The sequence below is a fragment of the Oryzias latipes genome, chromosome 11, assembly GCF_002234675.1.
Source record: "Oryzias latipes chromosome 11, ASM223467v1".
NCBI lineage: Eukaryota > Metazoa > Chordata > Actinopteri > Beloniformes > Adrianichthyidae > Oryzias > Oryzias latipes.
Genome location: NC_019869.2, coordinates 4,381,607 through 4,402,998, shown reverse-complemented (window position 1 = coordinate 4,402,998; position 21,392 = coordinate 4,381,607). Strand labels below are relative to the sequence as shown.

The window sequence follows — 21,392 nt, the reverse complement described above, 5'->3', positions numbered from 1 at the left end:
TGGAATAAAAATGTGATGTTTCATTTGTTACATGATGCCTCTTTTTTTGTCTCCTTTTTCCTCTTCCTTGTTTTTGTTCTTTTTTCCTGGTTTTCTTTCTCAACCATCTCCCAATCATTTTTTAATGTTTTCTCCCGCTGTGATGTCATCATAGAGACGTTGACTGGGATGTTTTTATCTGTTAATGTGAAATCTCTCTTTGAACTACAAACATGTTTTTGGATTAAGAATTTACTGTAATATTGAAATACTGAATAATTGAATTAGTTAAAATTTAGAAAATTGATTCTGGATTTTTAGCTTTAAGAAGTTCTTAAGTTTGTTAATTAAATGTTTGATTAATTATTTAAATCTAATGATGCGGAGCAGAGTGGGAGGACAGGATAGATTCCAACCGGAAACGCAACCAAAACTAGCCCTTTTATAAAGTCGGACGTATGAAGTGAGGACACTATATCTTCAAAATAAAAGCACTGAACGTTTTATAGTTTTCCTTTAACGTTTTTCATGCACAATGAACCTTTAATGCTCTTATTGAAAGCTGCGACTATTTGTCACAAATAATTGCAATACTTATGACAACTACCTCCAAATCGAAGCATTTGCAATAGATTAGCAAGGATTAGAAAGGAGAATACTGAGGGGTTTTTGCTTTTAACTTTAACTATATAGTGCTCTATATAGGGTTTTAGTAGTTAGGGATTAGGGTGGGAATTCGGACACAGCATTAGAGTCAACAATCCAGAACCATAAAAAGTGTAGGAAAACTGGTTGGAGCAGGTGGAGAAAGAAAATGATGCTGAAGTTGGAGCGACCAGGACGAGGGCTAAAGAGGAAATTCATAGAAGAGGACAGGAGGGTGGATGGATGTGAGTGAAGAAGTACAGGATAAGGGTGGACATAGGTGGATGATCTGCTGCTGTGATCCATAAAAGGATCTTCAAAAGACAAAAAAGACAGATGCTCTTAAGTTTAATATTTACTAAGTTGGTTTTACATAAAATATGAGATAATTAAGTAAGAAATGTGGTTAGAAAAACATCCCCCTGTGTTTTATTGTCAAAATCATTAAATGGTTAAAACAAAAATGCACATGACATAAAAGAAGTCGAAGGAAAATAAACGCAACGTTTTTCCCCAGTTTAGGCTTTTATTTTGTATTCCCGGAGGAAGTGTCAACCGTTTCAAACTGCGACACTCTTGACGGATGTTGCGTCACGGCCGCTTTAAAGCAGACGCAGTCAAGAGCAGACCGACCACAAATCCCGGACCAGATGGATCCTTTCGGACCCTAAAGAGACGGACTTAGACCCAAACTGAGACCCGGGTCGAAGACATTGTGTCCGTTTGGACAAACCCGGGACGAAAACGGGAATTTTCCTCCGGTGTCGGAGCGTTTAGAGTTAGACCCGATCGGAGGTGCCTCTGTGGCCGGGTAGGTTCTCATTTTTTTCTCTCTAGCACTTTCACTTCGCTTCTCCTTTTTTATCTTTTTTTTTAATTCTCCCTCTGTATGGTGGTTTAAATATGGTTCCTCTCGTGTCGCGTTCGTCCCGTGGCCGTTCCGTTGGTGAACACTAAAGATGTGGGCCTGGAGAGCCTAGCTCCCGTCCTCCTTCCCCCAGTTTGTTTTCATCGGGAGGGAGCGGCTCTCCTCCTCTTCATCCTCCTCCTCCTCCTCCTTCTGCGGCTGCTGCTGCCGCTGCTGGCAGCCAGACCCCCCCAGACCTCCACAAAGGGCCTGTTTTTTAAAGGCCCCCGCAAAATCGCTCGACCTTCGCCCGCCTTTGTCGCTCCACAATAAAGTTTAGGTCCTGACTGTCAGATCTCGGAATCGGGATCAAAAGGGGCCCCTGAGGACCCTCTATAAAAAAACACATGCTAAGACAAAATATGCATCCCAAAACTCGCAACCATTACCACAAACTTATATTTAATAAACACTAAACAACAGTTCAGACTGAAAAGTGCTTTTCCACTAGTGTCTGAACTTTGTCCAAATCTGTGATCAATAAAGATTACCCAGATTTGAATAGTTTCTCATCTGCTCCACAGCATTTCATGTCCTTTTTATTTCATTTTATTTAGTGACTCTTTTCTTTCATAAGGTTTTGCAGATGGATAACGGGTGTGACTATTCTGGGATGTGGCTCTGAAAGAGCTGACCTTTGACCTCTGTCATCGCCCAGCTTCCCTGACCTCTGATCTGTTTCCGTCGTTGCTCTGAGCCCTGGCTGGGCTCGGAGCGGTTTATCAGGAAACGTGATAGCGCGCACGTCAGATAAACTATTGTCTCCTGTGAGGAGGAGGAGTGCAGACCAAACAGACGACCTCCTCGTGTTTTAGAACCAAAAGCCGAGGGTCGACTCCACTCCTCTACCTTTTTGGCCCTGGGAAAAGGCCAAGGGCGGGAGAGTGGCTAGAAATGGAAGAATGGTGACAGCGCTGCAGTCACTTTGACCTTTGGAGCAGCTTTAAAAACAAAAGGAAATTAGCCTTTTGTTTGTTTGAGCAATGAAAAAGCTTTAAAGGTGCTTTGAATGTGTTAAAAATGCTTCACTGCTACTATAATAAAACTATACTATAAAACGAGCAAAGCAATGTTGCTAAATGAGGAGAAAAAAGCAGCTTCCCTTTGTAGTGTGGTGCTCAATAGTCACTTCTCCTCACCCGTTTGCATAACTCCTTCCATTGTTAGAGCAGGGCAAAGGGGTAAAACTAGAATTGACTTTCTACTAACCAGCATTAAGTGGACTGAAGGTCAAAGTCATGCAATGAAAGCTTAACCAGGACTGCTGTTTTGTGTTTTGGTTTTTCCCCTTAAGGCCTGACATACAGTATTAAACTAGTCTGTCTGCATTGAAATGATGTTTTTTTTTAGCTCCAACTAGAGAAACTCTCCTCCTTTATCTGAAACATTTGATCCAGACATGAAGAAAAAAATGTATTTGTACAATGAATTTCGCTAAACTGTAGTCTCATGCTCTTGTTTGATATAATAACTGAGAACAGTAAAGTTTCCATCAACATTTTCTGTGTTGTATTTATTTCTTTTTTTCCAGGAGACTAAACACAGATTGGAGGAAAACAAACAGGCAATTAAACCTAAAATTGCAGAACATTTACATTTATTTTAAAATGATTTGACCGTTTGTGCTCTCATTTCTTTCTGTAGTTTTGATCATCTCGGTGCATCTTCTAGTCTTTCACCCTTTGACCTCTTAGAGATGCTGCTGCCCGATTCCCAGCATGGCTTCTTTGTTCTCCTTCATTTTGAGATGTTCGTTGGTTTATGAAGTATTCAGAAGCAGACTAAACCATTCGAGCTGAGCCTCTGATACAGTTTGTTTCTCCAACTGAAGGGTTTGCTGGCATATGAGACAACAGAAGACACTCTTTAGCCTTTAGTACATGTGTAGTGTAAATCGTAAAAATGGGCTGTTAGGTGAAGAGCTCTTATCCTGTGATCAGGAGCCAAATATCATCGTCTGGAAAACATCTGGAATGGAAAAACGGTCGCCGTTTACTATCATCTTTGATAGTAAATGGACTCAAAGGTGTTTTGTCAACAGCTGGAGAGTTTCTGCAGCTTCTCTCGTCAAATATGATTATTCTTTTTTTCGTGTGTGCTTTTGATTAAAATTGAATAGACTAGGGATAAAGTGTAGGACTCAAAAGGAGTCCGACCAGCAAACATCTGCAGATGAATTTGATGCAGGCGCTCACGTCCAGTGCAGCGGAGCGGCCGTATCGGATGCAGGAAAATAAAAAGAAGGAAAACTGCTCCCTGTGTAAACGGCATCACCGTGGCAACAACCCTCAAAGCTCTCGCATCTGGAGGCCATCAAATGTGCTTTAACTCGGATGCCGATGATGATCTCATCTTCAGCTGTGAGTGGGGGGACCCCCCCCCCCCCCGACTCCTGGCCCCGGCGAGCGCGCCAACACACTGATGTTTCTCTGAATAAACCAGGAAAAACGAAGGTCGCGGATTCCGGAAACTGGGATTTGTGCAGGTTTAGTGTGTGAAATTGATCTGCATCTTGTGTGGGGGGTTGGTTGTTTACTGATGGGGGGGGTGGCTGGGCCAGTTAAAGAAAACAACACAAGTCATGAATTAATGATGGACATCTGGGTTCGTCGTTTCTTTTGAAAAGCTTTGCAACTGAAAAGGTTTCCTAGTAAAGTAAATAGTAGAGAACTCCGACTTAAACACAATCACCTTTTATAAATATGTTTTTCCCCCAAAATAAATGCACATTCTCCTTATGCTTTACTTTTATTTGATAGGAAACGTATCGATGTCCGTCCCCACTTATCATTATTTCAATGAAAGCAGACATAACACTGTTATTAAAAGCTAAAAACTCAAGTATTTGAATCAGAGAAAAGGTAAACCTTTAAAAGATAATCGTGTTTTAATTTTTTTTAAAGGAACATTTTCACAACAAACGCAGGGATGGGGGCGTGAAGGGAACTCCCCCCTCCTCCTTTCAAACAGTGAAGCAGAGGCCGCTTTAAGACCAGAATAGAAAGGACGACGCCTCCTCGCTCTGTGATGATGCTCGCCGAGGCGTCACGGTGATGACGCGCGGACACAAACGGAACAGAAATGACAGCCTCCACTCTTTCACATTAAAGCTACAAGCTGCTTCAACGTTCAGCCGTCTGTGACACTTATGAGGGAGCTCACTTTGAATTTTCTATTTGAATCCAAGATTAACATTGGAGTCGGGTTCTTTTTATAGCTATAAATGTATTTTATTGTGAAAATAACCATAATGTGTTAAGAATTGTTGGGCCAAGGCTCTATAAATATTTTTGATTCTGTCCAGCAGCAGTACTGGACAGAGGGATCTTGACAACATTTCACACACATTAGGTCTACAACCAAAATAAAAGTTTCATTGACCTTTGACCTCAAAGAACTCACCATTTTCACTAAAAAAAGAACAATCTCCTTCATTACTTTTCTATATATTTAAACTCCTTGCATACTTGGTGTTCGCTTGTTGCTCGTGTGTTTTTCACCGGAATATTGTGAAAATTGAACCCATGAATCAGGGGCTAAAGCTGAACGAAACAATATGACCGTTTCAAGAATGTTGGCGTGGTTCACAAAAAAAACTCCGTCGTCAAGGAAATCTACTTTAGCAGATTCTTCTAAAAATCGCCCCCAGGTGACCAAAAAATATAATGGTTGCTATGGAGATGAAACAGGATTGAATAGGTGCATGAATTTTAATAAAACAAATCGATTAACACGATTTATTCTTCTTCTTTTCTCAACATTTTTATAGGAGCCTCCATCCAAAATGGCTGACGCTGAGGTTTTCCTGTCCCCGTCTATTCGGCCACTTCACCTCAGCCCCGCCCATTCCTTCCCGCCTCCTCCACCGGCTTCCTCTTCCCCCACTACCTTCTCCTGTCCTTCCTCTCCTTCCAGCGCTTCCTCCTCGTCCTCATCCATTTCCTCCTCCTCTTGCTCTGAAAGTTCCTCAGATTGCCCAAACCACCACCATCATCATCATCATCATCACCACCACCACCAACCCAGACCCCAGCTACAGCTTCCTCCCCCCTCCCAGAGCGAGCATCCATCCTCCCCCAGTGCCAGTCCTCGCAGCTCCAGCCCCAGCGGGAGCGTCAGCAGCAGCGGCAGCCTCTGCAGCAGCAGCCCCAGCGAGGGCATCGGCAGCAGCGGCGTGTCCAGCAGCGGCGAACCGCGGGGGCCGAGCCCCCAGCTGGATGTCATCTCCGAAGATGCCATGGAGATGGACCTGGGGGTCCAGCAAGGTACTTTCAAGATATTCCAGAAAGGGTTTAGCTTAACGGAAAACGGGGATCAATTTCCAAGAAAGTCATGCGGAAAAACTTCCAGTTACCGGTCTGTCAAAACAGGCAGAACTGGAACCCGAACCGCCAGGCAACATGACTGTGGTGGAATTTGGTTCCACTCTCACTAGACGGCTTCATTTCTCACCCGTGTGTTGCCATGGCAACGTATCCTCGAAACCTAAACCTGCTCGTTTTCAGTTTTGGAGATGACAGAAACACAAAACCCAAAAACCTCCAAACCAAGCAGAAAAAATGAAAAAGACAAAAATGAAACCTCGGAACCTGATCCAGGAAAATGAGAGCTTCACTAAACCCAGAACAGGTTGTGCGAGAACACCTTTTTGCATTAAAGTACAGGTGGATGAACGACATCCTGCTTCCCCTTTAACTACCTGTACTGAAAACAGGTTTCCTGGCTGCTGAAACACGTTTTTTTTTCTTTCTCCTCGAGAGCCCAAATGAAGTTTCCACTTCCTGCTCCTGCTGGGAGCAAGTGGATCCTGACTGTAGCTGCTTACGAAATCCCTTCAAATGCAGAAATTCCTGCCGTGTCCCAGCTGATAACCGGCGTCTTCAGACCTGCAGGCGTGTCCGGAGCCGCTGAAACGCATTTCCATTTCCACCACATGTTTGCTCTTTCTGTTTGACATATTTGCTTTGTTCTAAACCTGCGTGCCGGCCTGAAAAGAAGTGAAAATGACACCGATTGCCCCGCAGCTGCAGAAGCCCCTCGTACTCCTGCTCCTGGGCTGGTACCTTTGCCCCCCCCCGTTACCCCCATCAAAAGCACATGGCTGATGGGTCGTGATGGCCACATTCCGTTTGGGTTGGCTTAGGACTCTCTTAAATAAGGTTCTTCATGACTCTTCAGAGTCATGTGACTTATGAACTTTGGTTGAATCTGGAGCTGAATGTGAGCTGTTCGTTTTTATTTTTTGTTTTTTCTGTGAAGGAAAGAAGCGAAACGTTTAGACCTGAACTGTGAGGGATTCAGAAATTCCTGTTTGTGGAACTTTTTGAGATGCCAAGGGTACGGTGGCCCTGAAGTCCAAATCACATCAATGTAAAAACATTCAAAACAAAGTCCTATTTGTTTTTTTAATCTTTCTTTTTTTAATAATTCTGATTATTCTGTTTTTAGCCAAAATATAAAAATAAAACTGTCGTTTTTTAGGACCTAGTTTCTGCAGAGCGGCAACCCCTTCCCCCCTTCCCCTCCAAATGGCTGAGATCTCTCCGTTTGAATATTTACTGGTTGGCTTACAGCCCCTCATACCCCCGCTGCAACAAAAATGGCGAGCAATATTGGAGCTATCCCGTCCGTCCAGTTTTGAGCCGTGTTTCAGTACATGGATCGAGATATCAGGGAGCTTGCACCCCCCCCCCGGCAGTATATTTCGGAAAGGTTTTATAGTTTTGGATTGTTCCTTTTAAAAAATTTGGGCAATAAAAGCAGAATTGATGGAATTTTTTATTTTCCTTCAGTTATTGACCCAGAGGTGGCGCTGAAGGCCTGCCAGGAAGTTCTGCTCCAAGTAAAGCTGTTGGACAACAAGCCCGTCCAGCACGACCAGCAGCCCCCCGCCGAGGCGCCGGAGCGCTGCAGCCCGCAGTGGCACATGAACCCGGACACCAGCTCCATCAAAGAGGAAGACGAGGATGAGGACGAGGCCCACAAGCACGCGCCCACGCCTCAGCGGGACCGCGTCTCCTTACCCCAGTCGGCCTCCTCGTCGTCATCCAAGCAGTCCTGGTTGCTGCGGCTCTTCGAGTCCAAGCTTTTTGACGTTTCCATGGCGATTTCTTACCTGTACAAGTCCAAAGAACCGGGCGTGCAGGCGTACATCGGGAACCGCCTGTTCAGCTTCCCCGACAGCGAGGTGGACTTCTACCTGCCCCAGCTGCTCAACATGTATGTGCACATGGACACGGAGGTGGGAGATTCCATCAGACCCTACCTGGTGAGTGTCACACGCATCCGGTTTTCTGTTGCGTTGCCTGATTCATCGGATTTTAAATTCACGGTGAGTGTCCTCTTCCCGGTCAGATCCACCGCTGCAGAGGGAGCATAACCTTCTCCCTGCTGTCGGCGTGGCTGCTGGGCGCCTACTCCTCGGACATGCACATCTCCACGCAGCGCTTCTCCAGAGGAACGAAGCTGCGGAAGCTGATCCTGTCCGACGACCTCAAACCGTCGGATCCGGCCCGCTCGGTGCCGCCGTCGGTTTCCGACAGCCCCGTGTCTTCGCCGGCGCACCGCCGCTGTCACCGCAGGCACAACAGCAACAACGTGGACGCCTCCCCCGCCTCCGCTGCAGGCCCCGCCCCCGACAGCCCCGATCAGGGGGAGGTCTTTGCCTCCCCGTCCAGACGGACGCACCAGAGGTCAAAGTCAGAGGTCACGCTGGTCAGCAGCGGGTCAAGCTCCAGTCTGCGGCGGACGGGGAGCAACCCAAAGGTGGAGGCGATGCACGATGAGGTGAGCAGCCTGTTTGCACCCAATTGATCGCTTCTTTCGCTGCTGCAGACAGAGGTCAGTGGGTGGAGTTTGCTCTAAACTTTATGCAAATGTACCTTAAATCTAACTTTTTTATTTTTTTGAACCAAAAACTAAACAGAACAAACTCCAACATGAGGCGACAGCGGATCTGGGTATTTCCTGGTAACGCTTAAAACAAAACAACATGTTCCTATGGAAACATGAAGATAAAAAATCCCTCCTCTGACTTTTTGGTTTCACTGGTTACTAACTCATAACTCCGATTAAATTCTTGAAATGGATAAAGAAAGTTCTTCCTGTTCATCTGCTGATCGTCTCTGATTGTTGCGGCTCTCTGCTGCGTTTGTTTTTTGCCACGTTTCTCCAGCGCGTCACTTCAGCTGCTGCCTCTGCTTTCTTGGCAGCGTTTGAGACAAATCCTGCTTTTATCAGTCCTAGAAGACAAACTGCAGCTGTGTTCTCTGCCTTTTTTCCCTGTAATCTTTTGGATGGGTTGTTCTTCAGGGGGGGGTTGTTCCTGTGCTGCAGTAGAGTTTGCAGGGATGTGGAGATGGTCTGCATCATGCAGGAAGTAACTTTAGCAGATTAGATCTGTCAAACATGAACATGTCTGTTCGTGACGTACATTTGTGACGTACCTTCAATAGAGTGACATTTCAAAACTGTTTTAAACTCCAAATTTTAGCAAAATGTTTACAATAGTATTTCAGAATATTTATAACATCTTTTTATGGAATGATATTGCATTCAATTAAAAAAACAAACTTTTTTTTTCCAATAATTTCTTTTGTTTTTTGTGTATTTCTCAACCATTTTTTTGTATTTTTGAAAATATGTTCTTTGTTTTTTTTATTGATTATTTTTAATAAATTTTAGTGTTTTATGAAACAATTTCTTAATGGTTATTGAAAAAACAAATTTTTGTTTATCAAAAAATGTTTTCTTTTATCAAATAATGTACTTTTGTTTTTAGAATAGTTAAATATCCCTTTTTTAGAAAAGAATTTTGAATTTTTTTTTCAAAATAATTTTGGGGATTTTCAATAGTTTTTACTTTGAAAAAATATTTTTGTTTTTAAAAAAGGTTTCCTTTTTTCCCCAAAATAATTATTTTAGTATTTTTTTCATATTTTTTTTTTGTTTTTTGAGAAAATATTTTAGAGCGTTTTATTAATTAATTTATTATTTTCAAATAAAATTTTATTAAGAATATTTTTTTTTTATTAAAAACAATTTAAAAATATTTTAACCCCCCAAAAAGTTTAAAAAAATGTTATTTTCAAAAAAAAATTTCTTTAGTGTTAATAATAATAAAAACAGTCAAATAACACCAGCTTTTCTTTTCTATTGAATGCAATTGGCTTCCGTACCTTTTTTTAATTTATTCATTTAAGTAAATAAAAGCAGAACGACTTGTGGTTTGTTCTTTACTTGGTGTTTTATGGAGGTAATAAAAGCCAAACAGAGCAGCTGTTCAGAATGTGCAGCGTAGCAGACGAGGCTTTCCCGTCACATTCCTGAGTAGCTGCTCGCTCACATGCTTGGCTGAGAGCTCGGCTGATGGCGTCCTGATGTGGTTTCTACAAAAGACTAAAAGATAAATCTTAGAGAAAAAAAAAGATAATTTGTGTTAATAATCGGACATGACAGGTCAAAGCTGGATGATCAGCAGCATGCAGGTCCTGACGTCCAAAACTAGAATGACGGCTTTTCAAAATAAATGTAAAAAGCTTCAACTTGCTTGTTGTTGATGGAAAATAGACATGTATAAAAAAGGGCCAACATGGTACAACAACCAACAAATACTTAAATCCTAACTGACTATGTATTTTTTAACCCGTTTTGAGCTATGACTTGATTTAAAATTTGTTTTCCATGCAGCTTCCTCATTGCTGTTTAAAACAAACTTTATTTAATGCTGCTTTCTAAAAGAAACAAAACAAAAAAGGACTATTTAGTTTTAAATGACGCTCCAGGACAAGAGGATTTGAGATCCAAGGATTACGTTTATTCTGTTTTATTGGATGATTTGTTGCTTAAAAAGTGTAAAAATGCTGAAGAATTGGATCTTCTGAGCATTTTTGGTGGATTTCTGTGTTAAAACAAAGAAGATCAGAGACGTTCTTTACAACCCAAAGGGTGGTGGTCACCTTTAGATGTTTCTAGGAAGCCCGTTTCTCACTGAAGTTGCCTTGGCCAGAGACTTTTTTTAATTGTATTTGTTTGTAACTTTAGTTTTGGTCTTTGGGTCTTTCTGACCAGGAACTCCACTCCAGACGAAGCAAAGCGGGCCGCGAGCTTTCTGCTGGTAAAGTCTGGTGGCGTCTTGTCAGGCGGGAAAGTTCAAGGTTCAGGAAATTACAGCCTCTTCCTTCCAATCCTTTAACGTGTTGGCTGGTCTGACACGGATGTTGGTGTCCTGAGGGTTTTCCGTTCTGAGCTTTACTTTATTATGTATCTGAGATCATATTAAATTTGAAAAACGAACGAAGAGTTTTGGTTTCCTGTAGATCCTGTGTTGGTTTCCAGGAAGTCGAATGTCAGAAAAGTCTCATCAGTTCTCCAAACTTTTGGTCTAAAAGCAGAAAAATGGATTAAAAGAGGGCAAACCAGAAACACATTTGAGAAAAGGGCATTAGAATCTGCTCTGGTGCTCCTGGAGGTTCCACCCACGCCACATTTAGACAGGATTTAAGTTCCTCTTTGTTCACTTGGCTCCTCTAGTTGAATAATTCACCTGGAGGTTCAATGGAAACTTGCGTCTCTGCATCCGATACCTGCAGACGCTGGAACGGGACGCAGCCGAGCCAGAACCCGCTGCAATCCGACTCCGTGTCCCCCTGCTGGAAGATGAGCGTTTGTCGCTTTGATAAGGGGAACTGAGAATGCAGGAAGGGGGGTTGATATCGATTGTTTCCTTTTAGTTTATTTTCTGATCCTAAAAGTAGTTTTATTTTGGAAAACTACCGGATTCTGTTCACCACATCCCGTCCGTCTTGACGCGCAGCTGCTTGGACAGCTGACTTAGTAGCTCAACGCTTGAAGCTACGAAAAACAAACAATAAAATGTGTTTGGATTTATTCTTCTAGTCCAATTTAGTTTATTTTGATGATTGCTCCTTAAATGTATAAATGGTCGTTAAAAAAAGGATCCGAGTGAGGCTCCGCCTTAGAATTTCTGTTCCCGGATGAACTCTGCTCTCTCCGTCTGGCAGCCGGAGCGTCTCCGCCCACAGAGGGAATTCGTCAAGTCCCTCTTCTGCATCGGGAAGCGTCTGGTCACGCTGCCCACCAAAGAGCAGAAGACGCAGCGGCTGATCTCTGAGCTGTCGCTGCTGAATCACAAGCTGCCGGCCCGAGTCTGGTTACCCACGGCTGAGTGCCAGCACCACGTCTGCCGGCTGCCCCCCACCCAGGGCGTGGTCCTGAACTCCAAGGACAAGGTCATTGTTTTGGATGGTCTATTACTAAATGTAGTCATGTGACCAACTGCTTTTGGCTAGTGCTCCTTAAGTAAAATCTTAAAATGGTAACAGGCTAGCTAAAAAGTTGTGCTTACTTGGTGAACAGCAGTGGCTTTTTTGTTGTGCTTCACTCTGGAAGTTCTTTCCCTCTAACCTGAGCTCCTCTGCTCCTCCTTCAGGCCCCGTACATCATCTACATCGAAGTTTTGGAGTGCGACAGCTTTGAAACCTCTCCCGTTCCCATTCGAATCCCAGAGACGAGGATCCACTCGTCACGCTCCGAGGAAAGCCTGGACTCCGGGGCCACGGCTAACGCCAACAGCGTGATCACGGCCGAGCACAGAGCGGGAAGTTTCTCCACCGTCCCGAACTACGACAACGACGACGAAGCGTGGGCCACCGACGACATCGGGCAGCTGCAGGTGGAGGTACCTAAACCCTCACGAGGGGACCCGCTGGTTTTGGTCGGCGCTGAGATCCTGGTCAGAAACGGCGTGCTTGTCTGCGTTACAGATGGAGGCTCAGACCAGCAGCAGTGACAACATCAGCCAGTTTTCAGTGGACAGCATCACCAGTTTGGAGAGCAAAGAGCCCATGTTCATCGCTGCCGGAGACATCAGGTATGCAGCTCGTGCACGTGTGTGTGTGCACGCACGCACGCACGCGCAGCACCAAGCTAACACTAAACCTTCTGGGGTTGTAGACGGCGTCTGTCAGAAAACCTCGCTCACCCGCCCACCTCGTTTAAGTGGGACCCCGAGGACCCGTCGGCAGTCGCGCTGAAAGAGCCGTGGGAAGAGAAAGTCAGGTGAACTCACGAGGACCAGCAGGAGGGAAGCGGCAGAGCTCCAGAGAGCCGGTTTAACTGTGAGTTTGTGTTCAGACGGATCAGAGAGGCGTCTCCCTACGGTCATCTGGCCAACTGGAAGCTGCTGTCAGTCATCGTGAAGTGTGGAGATGACTTGAGGCAGGAGCTGCTCGCCTACCAGGTGCTCAAGCAGCTGCAGGTAACGACCCAGAACAGAATGATGAGTGTAAAGGCCGCGTCACACAGCCACTACGTACATTTGACGTATATTGCATGAATGAAAGTTGGTCCTGCCCGAATAAACGTGGAAAACTACAAAAGAAGTACAAATAAACCCCCCCAACTTTGACATCCGGAGCACTGAACAAAACTCAGTGCGTCAGGACCAAGGTCAGCGCCCGCCGCTGGCCCTCGCGACGGTTTGTTTGAATAAAACAGTGAGATTTCCCAGGTTCGCACCAGTTCCAAGTCATCTGCGAGCCACCAGCCGAGACAGCCCGCCCGGGGGTGGGGCTGTCCTACCCCAGACACCGCCGCCGACAGGGAGCGGGAAAACCCCGCTCTGTGTAGACTGCTGGACGATTTCTGTACCCGTCACACAATCCACCAATCGTCCACTAGCCGTGCTCGATCATCGTGCTTTTTATATGCATTTCATTGGAGATCCGTGCGTCAATTAAGTTATTTCCAACGCAATTTGTTTCGCCATATACACGACATAAAAGTTATACATCATTATACCATGGTCCGGGTGAATACTCGATTCTGATTGGCTGCTGGGTGTGCATTAAAACCTGATAACCTCACGGTGAAAAAAGAAGTTCCGGTCACCTAGCTTAAATGTTTCGGATCACTGCGCCGGCTTCTTTAAAACAATCTTTTGTTTCATCATTTGGACAAAAACAAGCGGTAAGAGGTGAACTTTCTCTCTGAACTGATGCTTTATTCAACCCATCGCGTCGGACGGTTCAGGCTTCCACGGTGTGCGTTACAAAGGAATAACGCACACTTAGTCGGCCATTAAGCCTTACGTGGTAAATGCATAAACGGTCCGTTAGACATATTTGGACCTACGCAGAACGTCGTGCAAAGCCACACATTTTCCTGCGCGTCTCCCAAAAATCACGCACAATTGCGTCAAATTTATGTAATAACTGCGTATTAAACCACGTAAAATCCACTTAAAGAGCGTAATTCTCAACCGACGGCTCAAGACCAAATTCAAGCTGAAGCCCTCCACTGACATCTGCACACATCGACACATGACGACTGTAGGAAACACGTGTGAATGACACGCATCACGCCTGTATCATGAAAGATAAAAATGTAATCTGTGGAAAATGTACGAAGTGGCCGTGTGACACGAGCCTCAGTCAGTTCAGGAACCAGAGAAACCTGGATGACTCTTTCAACTTTCCTGGAATGTTTTAGTTTTATTCTCAGATGAAGTAATCTGCTCCATCTTATAAACCTCATGACGGACAGACAGAAAGTTTTTGTTATGTTTTGATGTGTGAATGTTAAAAAAAAGGATCCGTGTTTGTGTCTTTAGTCCATCTGGCAGCAGGAACGAGTTCCTCTGTGGATCAAACCTTATAAAATCTTAGTGATGTCCTCGGACAGCGGGATGATCGAGCCCGTCCTCAACGCCGTCTCCCTGCACCAGGTACGCAAGGCATTCTGGGAAACGGAGGCTTCAGATGATGCTCGGACACAAGGATGTCCCGATCCGGGTTATTTTTTGGGCCTCCATCCGATTCCAAGTCGGTTTATAAGTCCCGATGTGATACTTCTGTGACATAAAAAAACAACATAAATAAACATTTTATGCAACTTCTTTTATCATAAAACTGAGGCGTTTTGGAAGTAGCTTCAACACTGAAGTAAAAATGCTGGTGCGACTTAAGAAAAAGATGTTAACTAGTAGAAATCGGTGAGAAATAGTCATGAGAGAAAGTTTGGTGACTGATCTTCAGAATTATTGAACAGTGTTGATCAGATTCTTTAAAAATCCCTAAACATGGCTTTTCTCCAAAAACATTGTTGTAGCATAAATATGAAGATGTGTAGCTCATATCAACGTGAACATTTATTAGTTTTATTATTATTATTTTTAATCCCGTTTTCACGGAGCTTACATTTTGTAGACGGACCCTAAACACCGAGAGAGAAATTCTCATTTCTTGTCTTTTTAAATGTCTTTGTTGGTCGTTGTTTGAGTTGAGACCAAATATAAGAGTTTTTGTGCGCCGCCTGCTCAAAGTGGCGTTGTATTCCGCCGCGTTTTAGGCAATAAAAGGTCAAGAGATCTGTGATAATAGCTTTTAAATATATAATCTATGTAACACTGATCATAATAACTAAATTTAAATGGAAATCTGCTCCCCGATCTGAATGTAACATCCGGTTTTGATCGAGTCTGAAATTACCGGATCACGTGATCGGATCACGTGATCCCCAGTTGAAGTGTTCATGTTTTGTTCCCGTCGCTCAGGTTAAAAAACAGAGTCAGCTGTCGCTGCTGGACTACTTCCTGCAGGAACACGGCAGCTTCACCACCGAGGCTTTTCTCACGGCTCAGAGGAACTTTGTGCAGAGCTGCGCCGGCTACAGCCTCATCTGCTACCTGCTGCAGGTCAAAGACAGGTAAGAAAAGCGCTTTGCTTACTGCTTCCATGCAGTTTTTTAAAAACAGGCTTGTAGGAAAAGAGGAGTTCCTAAAGAAACGTGAGCAAAGTGTCCGTCTGTCCTCCCTGCAGACACAACGGCAACATCCTGCTGGACTCTGAAGGACACATCATCCACATCGACTTCGGCTTCATCCTCTCCAGCTCCCCTAAAAACCTGGGCTTTGAGACATCTGCCTTCAAACTCACGTCCGAGTTTGTTGATGTGAGTAAATAATTCCCACATCTGTTCTAAAAAACCAAACAAAACAGATCTGTAACTAGAAAACAATCAATCTATTCAAATACAGCGGTCTCCTGTTTATTGCAGGAGTTGCATTCTAAAAATAACCAGCAGTAGACAAAACTGGCAAACTAGTCAACTGAATTTGAAAGGGCAAATATTTTAAGAGAATAAATCTCCTCACTACACGGTTCTTACATTTTCCCCAAGCAAACAGGAACATTTTCACACTTTTCTTTCATTGTTTTCCTGTTTCCCTTTCTTTATTATTATCTTCCACCATTTTTGCCGCCTAACTCCTTCTACAATTTTTCGGCTATTTTAACCATTCAACTATTCAAATGTTCAGCTCTTTCAGCTTTTTCCAGCTATAACTTTTGGTTCTTCAAATCCTTGAACTTTTCGAGATATTCCAGGATTTCTGCCTCTATTGAAATACCCGGAGAATCCTTGGTGTAGAAGCTCGCTGGTTCGAGACCCGACGCTGGCTTTTTTCACAAAAATATCTTTTTTGTTACTGAGCTGATTTCACTTTATTTATGGTCAACTTTTTTTACTTTTATTTTTCCAATCATGACCCTTTTTATGTGTCATTTTCATTCAGCAATATAGCATCAACCCTGCATTTTCTCCTTCTAGTTCAAACTGAAATTTCAAACCTTCTGTCCAGAATTATAAGACAAAAATCTGCTCGCCATCAAAGATTCATGTAACTCTGACCAGCTGGGAAAAAAAAAGAAAAAGCTTGCAAGGGAACACTGTACAGCGTTTACAAGCCAACATATTCAGACACAAAACGCAAAGAAAATGGTGATTCCGAGTCAACAGACCGGGTGGTGAAAGTTCCATGGTTCTGCTGTGTTTCAGGTGATGGGCGGTCTGGACGGAGACATGTTCATCTATTATAAGATGCTGATGCTGCAGGGTTTGATCGCAGCCAGAAAACACATGGAGAAAGTGCTGCAGATTGTGGAAATTATGCAGCAAGGTAACCCATTTTTTGTTTAAGAGGCACTCTGTCTTTTACATGTTCTTGAAGCCCTTTTCTAATGATGGAGGACATATAATCTACAGAAAATTAAACATTTCTGAGTGTTTTTATTCAAATTGTTGTGAGTCAGTTGTAAAAAAAGCTGTAGTTTTGACGTCGAAGCTACAGTCGGCAGGACACGAGCTCCCAGCTCCGCTCCATTCTGATGCATCCACTTCCATCCAAACAAATCGATCCATGAACGTCTTTGTTTTCCTCGTCTGAGCTGGAGTCTGGATCTAAACTACGGCTGGATAGCCCTGATATCGCTCGCCATTTTTTGTTACAGTGTTAATGTTGGATTGGGGGTGTGAAGGGCTGCAAGCTAGCAGGAGAGCGTGGAAACGGCAGCAGCGCTTTTTATTAGGGGGACTGGTGGAAGGACAAACAAAAATAGAGACCAAAACATACTAATAAACACAAATTACTGGAACAAAACGATCTATGGCAACACCGACATCAATGAACATAAATTCTCAGGCTGTTCAGCAGTGAAACCAAAACCGAAACAACAAAAACGAATAGAATTGGGGGCTTGTCCGGGATCTTTAGGAGGAAAATGGCATTTTTCTAACGATGGAGGACACGTAGGATTAAAACGAGTAATTTGTTGTTGAATTATGAGCTGTAATCTTATGTTTGGGATGTGATGGGCTGTAAGCTAGCAGGAGAAGAAAGGGCTGATGGTTCCCGCCTGCAACTTGGACGTAAATTTCTAATTAACTCCTGCCGCTCTGCAGAAACTATGTCCTAGAAAACCGCACAGGTTTCTGGCCAAAAATGATCATTAATAATTAAAAGAGCACTGGAAACGCTCTGAACATGGATGAAAAGATGATTAGAGCCGGACTTTAAGGTCACGGAAACTTTGGTTCCAAACTCTGAAAGCAGAAGAAATGTGGTGAGAGATGAACTGTTTGCAAAATTCCCTCTGGATCTCCTCGGAAAACGCTAGAAGAAAGAGGTTTTGTGAGGTGTTTTTGGAAAAACGTGAACGTTTTGTCCCCCTCCAGGCTCCCACCTGCCCTGCTTCCACGGCTCCAGCACCATCCGCGGCCTGAAGGAGCGTTTCCACATGTCCCTGACCGAGGAGCAGCTGCAGGTTCTGGTGGAGCAGCTGGTGGACGGGTCCATGCGCTCCATCACCACCAAGCTCTACGACTCCTTCCAGTACGTCACCAACGGCATCATGTGACCCCGCGGGCGGAGTTCTCCCCTCTTTCCGACGGAAACTAGAAGCTGAACGTCTCACTAAAGGATTTAGTGGAAATGAAGTTTTGATTCTTTTGGAATCTGATGGATGGATCCCACCAGCATTTTGTTGAGGTGATCTGTTTACATTTATATCGTTACACTTTTGATTGTTTAACGTACAGAATCTGGACATTCTGTGGTCCAAAACACTAAATGAGGCGGAGATGGGAACCTTTCAGACGCCATCCGGACTCTTTCTTTTTGTGGATCACTTCAGATCTTTGTTACGGCTGCTGAAAAGATTCGGTGGAGACGAGGATCTCTTTACCTTCAAGGTATAATCACTAATTAGCCCTCTAACTACGTCACTAACGAAGCTTTTTGCCTGTTGTTTCCCGGTAGTTTGGGGCTGATTGTGTCCTTTTGTTGCAATGAAAGCTTTAACGAAAAGTGACAACATCCCGAAACGGATGCAAATCGCTAAAACCAACCACTTTTATTCTAAACGAAACAACAAAAATAAACAAGAAGGAAGTCTAGTGTTTCCTCAATATTCCATTTGTTTTGTTGGAATTAACCTGTAAGTGAATAAAAAAAAGTCAAATAAATTGTAAAAAACACTTAAGTCGGTTCATCCTGATTGGGATGGCTTTAACTCTAAGAAAAATTAACTCGTTTAATAATTACTCAGATGAAATCCATCCATAAAGTGAAGCCTGCCGTTAAACATGTTGTAATCCAGCATGGCGGCAGCAGATCCACATTTAATGAAGCCGTGGTGAGCACCAGAAAGGCGCCGTCGGCCGCGGCGGCCTGCGTCCTACCGAAGGACGTCGTCTTTGTTTGTTGTTCTTAAAGAACAGAAATGATAAAATGTGCAGATTTTTTCTTTTCTTCCCCCTCTGCGTTCTTTCTGCAGACATGTTGCCATGGCGATTGAAGAGAGAAAAGGAAAAAAAACAACAGTTAGAGGCTTTCATCAGAGCTGCCGGTATTTCACCAGACAGTCGTCATGGCAAAATTTAAGAGGAATCTCAGAAAAGACACAACAAAAATATCTACTGACACTAAAAACAACACACAGCCCAGGTTTATGTATTTAAAGCAAAGAGCAGCACTAGTTTTAAAAAATAAAGTTAATGTGACTGAGAAATTAAAAAGAAATTGGCTTTATTTACCATTTATCAATATTTTCTCCAATGACCACTAGGGGGAGACATTTCCCCCCAAAGTGAGCTCTTCCCTTATTTTACTTTCAGACTCATAGTTATCATTTGCTGAATAATTTCCATATTTTTACAAAGATGCACATTCTTTTAAAGGAATTTACCTTGAAAAGAACAACTTAGTGCCCAGTAGAAAAGCAAATAGGACACATTTGAGAATAACTCCTACAAATTAAAAGCCTTTTGAGCCTAAATGTCGTTAACTCTAAAATAAATGCATTTTCTTTAAGCGAAATTTAAAAAATACTAAAAAGGATGACTGCAGTATTAGGAAAGGAGATTAGGCAGGAGAGATGAACAATATTCCTGCTGGATTTTCACATTCACTGGTGCTGAAACACCAAAACTTTATTGGCATCCCGTTTCAGAACAGTTACCAAATAAAACAAGGCTTGCACCCCTGATGATGCCTCTTTTGGCCTAACAGGACCTTGAATGCCTTTTTCTTCTGGAGTTTAAAACTACCTCCATTATGGTCCGAGAGTTTTTTTTAAATAAAATTGTGTCAAGCGTTTTCTGGTACAAAAGAAGATCTAAATGAACAAACGACGTCACAGAAGCAGCGCAGTTTCCTTATGTTGTTATCATTTGCTGAGTAACTTCACTATTTTCTGAGGGATGCTTATTTATTTGGAGTGAAATGATCTTAAAAATGAACAATTTATGACCCTGTAGGAGCAAAAGGTGACCCATTAGTAGAACAACTCCTACAAATTAAAAGCCAAAATGTCTTGAACTCAAACTAATGTGAAACTTGTGTAAACACAGTTTAAAAAAAAAGTTACAATAAAGAAGCAAAAGGATGACTAATAAATAATAAATTAATAATAAATTGACAAAAATGTGAGCACTGTCTGGTAAAAAATCCGTATCTTTCAATGTCGCAGCGTTTTTATCAGGACGTTTCTTCCCGCTGATGATTTTGACTGAAGAGACTTGTTGGATTACCGCTAATCTGGCTTGGATGAAACATTCCCTTCTGCTGATTCCTGTTTCTGCAGATTAAATAAGACTGAACGTTTCTTTTTAGGACTCTTATAGTTCTTTTTTTTGTTTGTTCTGAGTAAACAGAAACGCTTGTTGAGCCGTTCATACGTGGAAACAGAAGATTTCTCCTCACAAAGTGAAGATTTTGATGATGTCTGATCTTAACTCCAGCATTTTGCCTGGTTGGCTATTAAACTCTTATTATCCTCTGAAAACGCGCCAGCAGCTCATAGATTTGAGTAAAAAAAAAACTGCTGAGCGTTTATTTCTTCTTCTCGCTGCCTTTGTTTGTAACACCAGCTTTATTTTTCTCATCAATCAAAACAAATTCAGCTAAAATATGGCGGACAAATGAAACAAAGTTGGTGGGAAATTTGAGAGAGAGATTCAATAATAATATAAATAATATAACACGACTGTTTCAGGATTATTTTCTTTCTAGCCAAAGCGAAAATGTGTTCTTTGTCGGCCATATTTTCAGATTCTTTTTTTATTTTTTAATTGCAGTATTTCTTAAAAAACAACAAGAAAACCCCAGAAAAGTTCCCGTCTGAACCAAACTGTGAAGAAGCGAACGTTTTCTAGCATTTATAAACCGACGGTGAAGCCGCTGGCTGCATTTGTGTTGTTCATGTTTTGACCACTATCGGAGAAGCACAGGTTGTTGTGAACGCAGCAACGTGCCGCTCTCTGCTACACCTAGTCTGCTGCTTTCCACATGTTTACATCTGCTTTCGTCATCTTTTCTGTTGTAACTATTTATGAACGTTCTTCTGTGAGAAAAATGGCTGCCTTGAGACTTACAGACGTTACAATCGCTTATCAATGCAAAGGGAGGCCAACGCGGTGTTTGGACCTCAAAAAGTGCTTTTTTTGTTTTGTTTTTGTGTGTGACATATTTGATCACTTTAGGGGCAGGTTTCCATGGTTACGTCTCCACAAATATGTTATCTGGAAAAAAAAGGTTAATATTTAAATGTACTTTTTGTTTTGTTTTTAAACCACTTTACCATAGTTTCATGTATGAAAGTGACCTTTATTTTGTCTCTCAGAAGTGCAAAAGAAGTGTTTTTAAACAAAAAAACAAAATCTGAACAGTTTTGACTGAAGTCTCCGTGAGAAACGCTCGCCCCTTCTTTGTTCCCAAGCTCCAAACCGACGTTTTTCAACCTGAAAGACCTTTTTAAGTGCATTTATTCTGTGTGTAAATGTTTGTCTCATTCAATAAATACAGTTTTTAACTTCAGAGCTTGTAACACTAAATGCATTAAAACACATTTGCTTTATGAGACTTTTTCTGTCATTTGTGACATGAAGAGGACAATAAAGCCACCGGCGACGGCGTTGTTCGGCTCGCAGGCGATACCCCAACTACCCCCCCTCACTCCCCCCTTCTGCCCCTGCCAGGCTGCTCAGGGCTGCACAACAAACTCAT

At 42.9% G+C, this 21,392-nt stretch overlaps 1 protein-coding gene across 1 annotated transcript; it reads left to right on the top strand.

Annotated features, from left to right (window-relative positions):
- The first annotated feature begins 1,190 nt into the window (after positions 1 to 1,190).
- LOC101161567 (phosphatidylinositol 4-kinase beta-like) lies at positions 1,191 to 21,243 on the top strand. Its single transcript, XM_023959572.1, has 14 exons — positions 1,191 to 1,435; positions 5,301 to 5,796; positions 7,324 to 7,799; positions 7,886 to 8,317; positions 11,554 to 11,781; positions 11,982 to 12,230; positions 12,316 to 12,422; positions 12,506 to 12,610; positions 12,686 to 12,809; positions 14,163 to 14,276; positions 15,105 to 15,256; positions 15,370 to 15,502; positions 16,388 to 16,508; positions 17,564 to 21,243. The coding sequence occupies exons 2-14, from the start codon at positions 5,316 to 5,318 to the stop codon at positions 17,743 to 17,745; spliced, it is 2,904 nt and encodes a 967-aa protein (XP_023815340.1). The 5' UTR covers positions 1,191 to 1,435; positions 5,301 to 5,315; the 3' UTR covers positions 17,746 to 21,243.
- Positions 21,244 to 21,392: the final 149 nt, after the last annotated feature.